This window comes from Falco naumanni, chromosome 1 (assembly GCF_017639655.2).
Source record: "Falco naumanni isolate bFalNau1 chromosome 1, bFalNau1.pat, whole genome shotgun sequence".
Lineage (NCBI taxonomy): Eukaryota > Metazoa > Chordata > Aves > Falconiformes > Falconidae > Falco > Falco naumanni.
Window position 1 is genome coordinate 20,658,592 of NC_054054.1, and position 12,000 is coordinate 20,670,591.

General features: G+C 36.5%; 1 protein-coding gene across 3 annotated transcripts in view; it reads right to left on the minus strand.

Annotated features, from left to right (window-relative positions):
- USP53 (ubiquitin specific peptidase 53) overlaps window positions 1-12,000 on the minus strand; it is a 40,446-nt gene that overhangs the window by 15,590 nt on the left and 12,856 nt on the right. For 2 of the 3 annotated variants that reach the window (XM_040584272.1, XM_040584261.1), the window contains exons 4-13: window positions 8,474-8,608; window positions 6,796-6,909; window positions 6,630-6,712; window positions 6,202-6,307; window positions 5,239-5,385; window positions 4,582-4,731; window positions 3,940-4,111; window positions 2,892-3,041; window positions 1,569-1,712; window positions 596-1,328 (exon numbers count right to left, since the gene is read on the minus strand). In XM_040584272.1, coding sequence (XP_040440206.1) covers window positions 596-1,328; window positions 1,569-1,712; window positions 2,892-3,041; window positions 3,940-4,111; window positions 4,582-4,731; window positions 5,239-5,385; window positions 6,202-6,307; window positions 6,630-6,712; window positions 6,796-6,909; window positions 8,474-8,608 — 1,934 coding nt within the window. The remainder of the gene's footprint in view (window positions 1-595; window positions 1,329-1,568; window positions 1,713-2,891; window positions 3,042-3,939; window positions 4,112-4,581; window positions 4,732-5,238; window positions 5,386-6,201; window positions 6,308-6,629; window positions 6,713-6,795; window positions 6,910-8,473; window positions 8,609-12,000) is intronic. The other variant, XM_040584267.1, reaches the window with a different exon arrangement.

The following is a 12,000-nucleotide window of genomic DNA, read 5'->3' on the forward strand; positions in this document are numbered from 1 at the left end:
AGCTACTACTGACATTTTTGGCCAGTTCTAGTAATTTTATGCTTTTCAGCAAAGATTTCTTTCAAACAGGCCAATCAATTATCAAGTGAGCAATATATATCTGAAGTGTTCTAGAAAACTGGATTTCAGAACAATGACCAGTAACACTATACAAGATTCACCTATTGCCATTCCCATCTCGTCAGGGGCCTTCTGTACAGCTGTTACAGGTATGATTTATATAGATGCTGGTATTCCATTACAGATGGCAAGTTACCTGCAGTCTAAAAATCTTGTAACTGAAGAAATGTAGCAATTAATTCAAATTAACACACCCTGCCCCTCAGCAGGGCTTAGCAGTTCTGGCTCACTGCCATCATAAGGTAGCTCAGTGCCTTCCAAACAGAACTACAGTTGCAGCCTCAGACTGAAAGTAAACTTAACACTAAATTGTCCACACCCTTATTGCTAGATACCTTGCTACATACTTGACCTCAAGCTTACAAAGTTCCAAAGCATGTTCTCTTTTTTTTTTTTTTCTGAAGCAACACAAACATTAGAACAACTAATTTTGCTGTTAAATAGAATCTATGCAAGTTAAGAGCACCAACGTTACCTGCAGGAAGCACTTTCTTTAACATTCTTGATATCCGTTTGATTAATTCCTTCAATAACAGGCGAGTCTGGATTTGCAGATCCATTGCTGATATGATCACTGCTTTCATATCCAGATTCTGTCCTCTGAATTTGCCAGTTATCACCATGGATTTTTCTCTCTGTAAATCCTTTGCTTTTTTCAGCATTCCCTTTTCCCTCTGAATCCAGTGAACTTCGGCTTCCTGTATCCTGTTTTGTTTCATCTTCATATATAGTCATCAAACCTTTCTGGATTTGGTTCTCTTTTGGCCAATGGTTAAAGCTTCGCTCCTTTTCATGCTTAGGTTTACTGTTCAGATTTGCCTTGTGCTTTGGGCTGTGCTGTTTTTTCTCAGTCTCACTGAAAATGCTGTCTACATTTAGCGTCTCTCGCATAGGTTTCCAACCTTTAGTTCTGCTTCTGCCACTGATGATACTGCCTTTGTCCCTAGAGTCTTGACTGGTGTCTGTATCATAGCCAGTGACACCATCGGTCCGGGTCCTTCCCGTTGGTTTCTCCCCAGTAGGAAAAGCTTCTGGTTTATTTGATCCAAAGGCCTGTACAGAAAGCTTTGCTTGGTGAGCTGCGCTATCATGCTTATAGGAGCCTCTTCCCTGGCTGCTGTATATGCGCTGATCAGCACAGTGTCTAAATCCATTTCCAACTGGAGGAGACCCCAACTTCACGTTGGAACGATCTTCCCCAATCAAATCTTATGAGAAGGAAAAGAAAAAAGCTCGATTAAAGTTTTCATTAATATTTAACTGATAGCGTAAGAAATAGTAATACTGTAACTATCTCAACAAATTCAGTATGTAATTCAGAACACTAAAAACTGGGAAACCCTAATCTTACAATGCATTCTCTTAAAAGGAGAAAAAGATCTGCACAGCTAGTGTTGATGCCAATCAATTTAACCCACTGAATCTCTGGCTGCATTTTTGAAGTGTACCTCTCTGTCTCCCAGGCTCTTTTCTTGGTCCTCGGTCTGCATCTTTTCGTAAAGACGTGAAGTTTTTCATATCGGCAGCTTTCTGAGCACACTCTCGGGATATGTCCTTTAGCCTGTCCTTTTGATCGCTGTAACCTAACTTAGCTGCAGAAAATACCTTTTAGTACTGATCTTTGACAAAAAGTAATACTCATCATCAAAACACACAAATATATTTACGTACCATAACATCTAGTTTTTAATATTAGTACTACTTTAAAAGACAAATTAAGAAAATGAGAGTATAGTATAGATATAAACATACAGGAATCTCCAAGGAAACTACTAAGTGTAGCCAACGAAAGTAACCAAAGTAGCATTACGTCAAGCATTACGTCAAGCATGTCTTACAAACACCTCTTAGTTATTAAAATTGAACGATCAAGACACTTTCAAAGCATACACTATTTACATCAAATTTTAGGAATTATACTGACAAAATATAAGTTAAATCTTGTCTAAATGTGAAGGTTTACTTTTTATTGTAACAGTGGAGTCACTGTTTCTGAAAACAATCATTCTATTTCTGAACTAAATACTGACCATTTTTGGGCCATGACTCCATGAAAAAAGTTACCGAGCTGAGCTTTCTCAGTTTTAGTAAGTCTAGGAACTCAACAATAAACAGAGAAGAGAAACATCTCAAAGCAGGCAGCATCTCTCCACCTGGGAAGTATGGGGAGTTCAGAGCAAAGGTTACTTCTGACTAGCAACGCAGAAGACACTGCCTCGTATGACTACTTACAGCTTGATTTTGCTTGGAAGCCTAATGTAAAGATATAATAGGTTTTTAATCAGGTAAGACAACTTTTTTGCCATTTTTTCCAAACATAAGATAAAGTTCATTAATCTACAGTACTATAAATAATGCTGCATATCACAACAGTGTGGGGAACAGTGTTCCTCAAATAACCAATGATCCACAGAGCCACACCACGTGCTCCACAAGATCAATCAGCTTCAGGTTTCTAATGTGTCTTTTAACTAACAGTATGATTGGAAGGCATGCTGATGTCTGAGAAATGGATCAAGGCCTCAAGAGCAACTTTAGTGCAGGGGTAATAAAAAAAGTTTTGCATTTACAGTTCTCCTGAAAAGTTAGCATTCCATGACAGATATTACTTAAAACATTAATTGTTACTCAAAGACTCATTCAAGTCAGTGGTGGAATTCTTCCTTTAGAAATAGTTTTAGCCCAGACATTAGCACATACCTGTTATGCTATTATTAAATGTTTTGGTAAATAAGATGTTTGGGTTTTTTTCAGGGGTAGGAAATACATACCTGGACCTCTACCGCCACTAGCTTGAATATGGCTTCTACTGAACGCTGAATTCTCTGGCTGAAGTTTCTTATTACTTCTTTGGTTAGTGGGGTCTCCAATTCCATTCTCTTTCAAGTGGTCTGATTTAGAAGCAGAATGCTTTTCAAATCCTATCAAATAACACATCTATCTTTAGAAATAAAAGGCTTCCTAATATAAGGTTTCCAATATCTAAATTGAAAAAAATCAGAAAACTCTTTAATTGTGGATCAAAAATTAAAAAAACTGTACAAAAAACCACACCACATTTCAGTATGCTAGGCAATAAGTTTCTGTAATATTTTATATACTGCCAAATTTATAGTGTAGACTGCAGTGGAACAGGGTCCTCAAAGTCTTTCTTCCCTGAAGATGTCTATGTCCTCTTGCTACTCATTATGTGAAGAGGAACACATAAAATTCAATTGTTTTTTTTAATTAATTTACAAGTATGTTATGTTTAACAAAAAAAAACCAAACCCCCAAAATACCAAGCCAGCAGTACAGACTACAGAACCAGAAGACAGGATTCTTACATATTGAGGCCTATGCCATACGAATCTTGAAGAAAAGAAGTTTCCTGTAGCTCCTCCTCATTTTTCCCAAAGTTCTGAATTGTGCTCTGTGTGCATATACACATACACACATGCTCCATACCTGCATGAAGCTTTGAAGTATCTTTTAACAGCATTTTAAAAGGTATCTTAAATGTATCAATATACACATATAAAAGTATACTATGATTTTCTTCTGAGATTTCTTGTTATGTGTACTTATGAACAATTTAAAATAGAAAAATCTCTTTTCCCCATTATCCATGAGTCTCAATTTGTATTCTCTTATCAGACACAAACCAAACAGTTCTAGTACTGAACATATACATTAATCTCTTTCAAGACTTTTCAGATAATTATCAATGAAAGTATTAAAGAACAAAGCAGCGCATCCATTACCTTCTCCTTTATAACCCCCACTTCAGAAATATATTTGATACTGTTACTTAAAAAGAATAATATCTATCTTAATTACCCAAGTCTTCGCCATTTCCTCCTGCTGCTTTGCACTGAGACCAGTGAATAATCTGCTTTGGAGCATCTTCTGGAGATACAGCTGTGCCATCTGGGTTAGCATAAAATAGCAACAACGGTTGAAAGTGACATCTAATGCACCTGGAGACCACATCTTTCCATTTTGTTCCGATCTAAGAACAAAAAAAAAAACTCAAGACAAAAGCCCAAAAGTTGATCAACAGCATTCAACACAATTACGGAAAGAATAAATTATTAACCTGATTCCAAAGGTATATTAAGATTCAACATTCTGGCACAAGAGTTTATGTAAACTGCAGCAAAAAGCTAGAACCAGTATTACATGGACTAACAATCAGACCATCAGCACCATGGATACAGCTGCTGGTAATTAGGGCATCTTTTTCATTACAAGAAGTACAAACTCAACAGTAGACAAGTGCAGGAACACTCTGAAACACCTGACATTTGGAAGGCAGAACTGTATAGCAGTGAAGTCAATACCAAAATTAGTTTGTGAAAACTGATTTACAAAACTAAAGGTTTATTAAAGCGTTTGACTTGTTTCAAGTGTTGTGTCAGAAGAATGCATTATAGAAGAGTAAAGATCACTAAATTTGGCAGCAGTAAAAGCAGCATTTACCTCTTTTACATTCGCATCATCAAACAGCACCCATTTGCAACTCTTCGTGTGAAAAGCAAAGGCACAGTAATGTCGACTTGTGTAGCAAATCATTCCCACAAGAAAAAGTTCACTATTTTTGGCATTTTCATCCGTAACCCTATAGAACAGCTGTAAAAATGGTTATATATTTTAAATTCTATGTAAAACATTTAGCCTCAATTTCCAGACCTACTGCTAGCATTTCACCAAAGGAATTGATATTAGAAATATCCTGCTGCATTATACAATTTCTCATGAGTATAAATTATTTTTGCACTTAGTAGGTCTACTTTATTTTTGCACAGTTGAAAGGGTAAAACAATAATGCTCTGGAGTGATTCCATGAATTTCAATTTGAACATGATAAACCCAGATTTTCAACTAGGAATTCACCGACATTCATCTTTGTACCTAGGCACAAGACCAACACTTCTGACAGGACTTTTTCCTCTCACAGAAACTACATAAAGCAGCACATTGTAAGGAATAGTAAAAGTAGCCCAACTTTGAAGTTGAAGTTGAAGTGTGCTTTTTCGAAAATACATATGTATTTGTATATATATTATATATATATATATATAATACATGTAAAATGAAATTATAGAATAAGCAAATTTTAAGTTTTAGGCCAGATACCCCAGGAAGATAAAGTTGTGTTGCCAGGTTCCGCATAACCTCTTCTGTCAGATCAGAGTGTTCTGAATCCCAGACTAAACCGATCGTGACGATCTCAGGACAATTCATAAGAACACGACGAATTTTTATTTTTTGACCACAGTTACTCTAGAAAAAAGGGGGCGGGGGGGAAAGCAATGGGAGGGAAAACAAAGATGTTTAAAAACTGGAAGACCAAAGCTGAGTTACTAGACAAGAAATAGCACTATAAAACAACTCCACAACTTAATCTAATTCTCAGATTTAATTATTGGGGTTTTTTTTCCTAACAATTTAAAGATAAAATCCATCATTAAAACACTCTGATGAGGACTACAGTTAAAATTCTACATCCAATCACCACCTTAAAAAAGAAACCTCTGAAAACATCCAAGTCACCATCACAATTTCTCTTTTGTTCCCCCCTCCATTTCATCATTTAAGCCTAGGTGTGTTTGTTTCTTGTGTACTTTTTATGGTTCCTAAATTAACTGTACTTACACAGAACCACTTAAGGAAGACAGGATTAAGTAGAACAAACTAAAATAGACTATTTTTGTCAATAGAAGCACAAAATTATTCCAATAGAAGAGAAGCTGTTAGTATATGAACTAAAGCAGCTTCACTCATAAGATACATCTGTTCAACTAAACAAAACCACCTAATGAAAACCACCTAGCTCTATGTTGAACAACAAGTGAAGAACAGTTAAGCATGGAGCTAAACTCAACTTTATCTAAACAGGCCACCTGCACCTACACCATCACTTTTATCTATAAACCAGAGCAATAAAACGTAAATTTAAGGGCTTTTTTTACCCTAAGCTGGACTGAGCTGAAGTAACCACTGGTAATGCTGCTTTTAGGGGAATAATTTAGCCTGACTTAATAGCCTAGAAAGTTCTCCCTTGTATCTTAAAGTAATGCAACATCTTTGTTTACTTACAGGACACTTTCTGTAGTCATCTGTAGTATTTGCTGCCTGCAGCAATTCTGCAAACATTTCCGGCTTGAGACGTTCATGCCTCTCCATCATTCTTTCAACTTCATTGCTGTAAAAATAAGTTGCAGTAACTGTGGATCTCCTTTCTTAAGTGTTAATGGATTTCAGTCAACTCTCAGTTAACTATATCTTATGAATATAAGAAAAGATACAGTGGTAAACCAGTAGCAATACACACATCCTTTTTGTCAAGATCTTGCTACATCTTGGTTTTGAAATCCAAATGTTACTTTTGGACCTTATCTCAAAACCACATTTTAACAAAGGAATACACATTTATTTTTAACACTTACTGCATTTCTCTGGCATACTTTGCTTATTATTGAAAGGGTGTATATACAGAAATGAGATACAAGAATAAAAGCTCTTACCACAAGGCTGTGGTAGAAATATAACGCACAAATTCTGTAAAAGGCAATGGGTCTGATGATGCTCCACAACTGCGACATACACACTACAAAAATAACAACACTTTTATTTTTATTTACTCAGGACAGTGGAAACAAATAATTTGTTAAAGCAATATAAAGGTCTGACCTGTTCGTACAGTGTCATAGCAAACTTCTGATGAGAAATACAGGATTTTGAAGTGCACATATCTGTTTCACTGTTTGGCACTAAGTGAAAATGAATCCTCTCAAGGATATTTTCCTAAACAGAAATAATAATGTAAATAAAAACTCAACTGATGAAGTCAGAATATATGAGCAAAATTACAGTTTAACACTTCAACTACTCCCCTTGCCTCCAAATATTCCACCTACAAGTTTAACGAGTATTTAATTCCATCCCTATTCACAATCCAGTGGATGGGAATTCTCTTCATCTCAAAGTTTCCAAACATTAACAAAACAGCATTAAACAAGTTACCCAACTGTTCCTCCAGAGTGCATTCTCCTCTGAAGGAAGTGAATCTTCAAGAAAAATTTAAAAAGCTGTTCTTACAGTAAGACATGACATTCATGTCATTGCACGCAATGACTGAAATATTTTTTGGACCCCGTCGCAGTTTTTCATACTTTTATGTTTTTCTTTGCACAGCAATCTGATCACGTTTAGCACATGCACTGATGCAAGTACTACTGACAGAAGCATGGAAAAAGCTCATAAATAGCACATGCTTGATCCCATCCCAAATCTAACTTTTTCCCTTTAAAAGAAAGGAAAATAAAAAGGAAAGAAAGGTACTATGATTTTCATCAGTTTGGCCCATGAATCAGCATGGCCATTTTTAAACCTTTCACCTAAAGTACCAGAGGTAAGGGGGAGAAGTGAATCTATTCAAGTAGGTCAGACAGCTGATAACTTTAGGGGTCCAAATGCATTTTGATTCGATGGAGCACTAATGACAGATTCTCCTTCATAAGTGCAATCCTGACTGCAAGATCTCAAAGAGCCACTTTCAGGAGTTCTCAGCTGGATTTTCCTATGTATATGAAAATGCATCTGGCAGGTAGGTATTTCATTTGTGGATACTTCCTAAGGACGCTCAAAGCTTAAAGTAATCCAAGCATCCACAATATGTTCTGTTCCTCAGATCTGTCTCTGAAGTTTAATATAGTTTTCTTTTTTTTTTTTTTAATTTTTGTTATTGAACAATTTTCACCGTCTTATTCACAGGTCTTATTAGAAAGGCTTCTTTACCAGTGTTCTATGCAATCTTGAATCATCTTTTATGGCCACAGTAATGCCTCGTTTTTCAACAAGCAGAACATAATTTCAGCAAGAGTCAAGATCTTCAAGTTTTCACTCTCTCTTGGATAACAAAATGGAAATCTCTTCTGCAGTAATGAACTGGCTAGTTGTAATGGAACATATTTCAATAGCTGCTGAGAGAATACTTGGAGTAATACACTATATATTCAAATTTGTAGGTGTCTCTTCTCCTGAGGAGATAACCCTTCTCTCCACCCAAAAACTTGCAGAAGTGATTGCGAGTTCATCAACCTCACCAACCTCCTGTAGTAATGATGTTTCACAAATTCCTCTGCCTGACTTACAGAGTTAGGGAAGAAAGTAAGGAGAAAGTTCAAGATCACTCCACCCCACATTACCTGACAGTTACCGCATGTGTCTGTTCCCCTGAACTGGCATAAAGAATGTCAGTAATATCACTTGTGTCCCACCTGTAAGCCTGGAACTACCAGAACAACAGTCCAGCTTAGCATCCACGAAAATACCATAACTGTACTCAACTATCACAAAGAATACTTACAAAACATTCTGCTGCATCATCCATGAATCCAAGCTGGAAACGCTGTTCATCCTTAAAACTTTCTGCCAGGGCATGTCTCATGTTATCTGATGGGAGTGCTTTTTCTCGACTGTGTTGAAATTGTGAAAATATTGCCTAGGAAGAAATACAATTACTTAGCTTCATGACCCACTTGACTAGACACCATGGTTCTGCATAAATACACCAGTTCCTATGCTGCATGCCTAAACAACAAATATATGAAGTGTTTATAAATCTATGCAACTTCAGAATGTCTTGTTCTCTCCTAAAGTTACTTAGGTTCCATGTTCTATTACTCATTCCATTATAAGAAGTTATGCTACCAAACTGAACATTGATCCAGTAGTAGAACACCACAGAAGTATATAAAAGTGCAAACTATTTACTTCAGTTCCCAGAAGCAACACAAGCCTTTGTCTGTAATTATACAGCTTTTTTAATCTGGCCACTGGAACACAGTGGCTCATGCATACATAGCTCATCTTTACAGACGGTGTGCACTTCTTAGGGCATAATGTAATAGCACTCAGGTTAGTTTAAAACCCATCACTCATTCAACAATGTAACATGTACATTACTACTTCAGACAGGAGTGTATCTTCATTAAAATTAGGGCTATGCAAAACACTTCCACAAGTCTGATAGAATGCTGATAATCCTTGCTATTAAATCAGCTCTCTGCTGAACCAGGGCACACAGTACAAGAGAACAGGTCAGAAGATGAGAATAAATTGCACTTGATTTTTTCTTAATTTCCCAGAAGAGATAGTTGGCTACTAGTATTCTTTTTGCCAGTATGCAAGTGACCTCATCATTTCGCAAGTAAGGGAGGCTGATTGTGAAAGAACACTGAAGTTAGAAGCTATTAAAGAAATGAGAAAACATCTGCAGATATTACAAGGTGTATTCCACTGTCAAGACATCCAAGTCAAACTTTACAGAAAAATAAAGGAAATAATGACAAAACAAATCAGGAGAACATATGTAAAATATAAATAAGGATACACATTCTTCACATAGGAGGCCTATGGTTAAAAAAAAAAATAATCTGTTGGACAGAAAGCAAAGGTACCACCCATAAGCAAAGTTTCAGAGCTAACAGAAAGTACTGTTGTAACCACGATGCATTCCAGGGTAAGTATGTGTCAAATATTTGAACTTCCCTCTCATTAACAAAAAGCATGTACTACTGATAAAAATTACAGTCAATATCTTAATGTAAACATTCAAAATTAAGGTTTTAACAGATCTGACAGTAAAAGTTTACTCTGCTTTAAAAACATTTATCACTTCCCATTTTGTCTGCTAGGTGATTTTTGGTATTTAACAGAGCCTTACATGTCCAGCAAAAAAAAAAAAAAGTACAGATAAGCATTTACGCAGATGTGTGCTCATTTCAGTAGCCTGCACAATCACAGTCCCACCCCAATGTTATCAAGAAAAAAGCATATTTAACTCTCAGACCACCACCAAAAGAAAAAGATAATGGATTAAACCGAAGTAAACCAGAATTTATTGTCTACACCTTTAATTTAGAGGAGAGGCTGATATAGATAAATCATTGGTGAACAAGTAGGAAGGATAAAAATAGCCCAAGCTCACAAAAAAAACCCCACAAAAAGCCCAAACAAACAAACAAAAAAAACCCCAACCCCCCCAACCCAAGTCACAAACAACTTACTGAAATGCATCCTCATCCAGCACATACACTGCATGAAAATCAAAATGCTTCTGGTTCTGAACACAGTACAAACACAAGCACTCAACCAGTTCCTCTCAAAAGCCAAGAAAGCAAAACCAGAAGCGTACATAATGACTGAGGACAAATACTTCCAAATGGGTTAACTGCCATGCTTTCAGTTCAGCACCTAGGCTGCTAGCCATGGAGTTATAAAGATCACAATGAAACTGTTAAAACAACAACTAATTCCATTCTAACCAATTTTAGGACAGGCAGCAGTACCACTTCTTATCAGTATTCTTGGGAACATATCAAAATAGGAAGACATGACAGTCCAGCCAATGCGAAATATTCTGGTACAGTAAGCCATTTAGACCAATCATGCAAGAAGATACATCATGGGAGGAAACAATCCCTCAAGAACACATACTTGAAGAAAAAGGAAAATACCAAGTCCTAAATTACAGCAGCCTTATAAAGCAGTTGAAGCTAGCACGTTGCTTTGGAAGGTGACTTAAAGTGATGCAATACAGTACTTTGTTCTGGAGTCCCAGTCCCAAAAACTACAGGAAGAGAGAGGGTATTAAGATACAGCAAGTGGTATGTTTAGCTTGAAAAAAGGCAGCACCTGGTCTTCACAAGTGCACCACTAGAATGGAACAATTCATTATTTACAGGTTCAACTGCAACACACCATGAGCACTACCTTCTTCATATTTCTGAGCACACTGAAGAAGCTACATTATTTTTTACTATGATTTCGGTGATTTAATGAATTAAGAGAATTTAGTATAACACATACATTCCAGCCATTGTCACCCTTCAATCCCTCATTTCTTAAAAGCAGTTCCAGCGCAGCTTCAGACAAGACTGTATGTGACCAGAACTTGACATGTAATATGGGTCAAATCAAAAGGAAAAGGCTATAAAGTTTATTATAACATCAAATATGAACATTAATCCCTACACAAAAACCCCCAGGAAACTAAACCTATCATCCCTAGACAGACACAAGACTTTGTCTGAAAAAATAGAGGCATGCCTGAGTTATGGTCTGGACTTTATATACAAACAGGATCAAGCGTCCAGCACACAGAACTCCACGATGTGCATCCAAACACTAGTGAATCAAAAAGTCCCAACAAGTTCTGTAGAGTCAAGAGCTTATAAAAAGGTTGGAATAAAAGCCTCAGGAAGTTAGTCTGAATATGTGTAGTCTCAACCTACTTCAACTTGTTGGCTTTTTAAAATGAACCATTTAAACCAAAGAAATAGAATGGCACCTTATAAAAAAACAAACCCTAAGTTTGGAAAAAAGACAGACACATTCAAAACCAGCTGTACAACACTGCAATCATGATAAGCACCAAAAATGGCTGAAAAACCTACACTGTACATAGATTGTCCACCTCTTGAAAGATTAAATAGATATCACTGCAGTTTGTGCCTAAAATGCTTACTCAATAACAAGGTTTGGTCTGTGAAACTCCCTGAGAATGAACTCCAAAATACTTTGCTTATCCTTGTCTGCAGTTTATCATCATCAAAACCCACTTCCTCAATGAACTACATTTTCAAATAGCGTTGTCCCTTTCAGCTCCCTCCAGGTGATTCCCAGTTCTGTGCATCACTGTATCTACTACTGTATTTGACTACACACTCTACAGCCCTGTATTAGAATCCCAGAAGTGTCTTTACTGTCAAATTGCAGTAAGAGTAGAAAGTGCATACTACTGAAAAAAAAAAAAAAAGCCCTATACATTTTTCCACTGGTATTTTTATCCCAACAAAACAGATGCCACACAGCTGTTTCCCTAGTAATTGC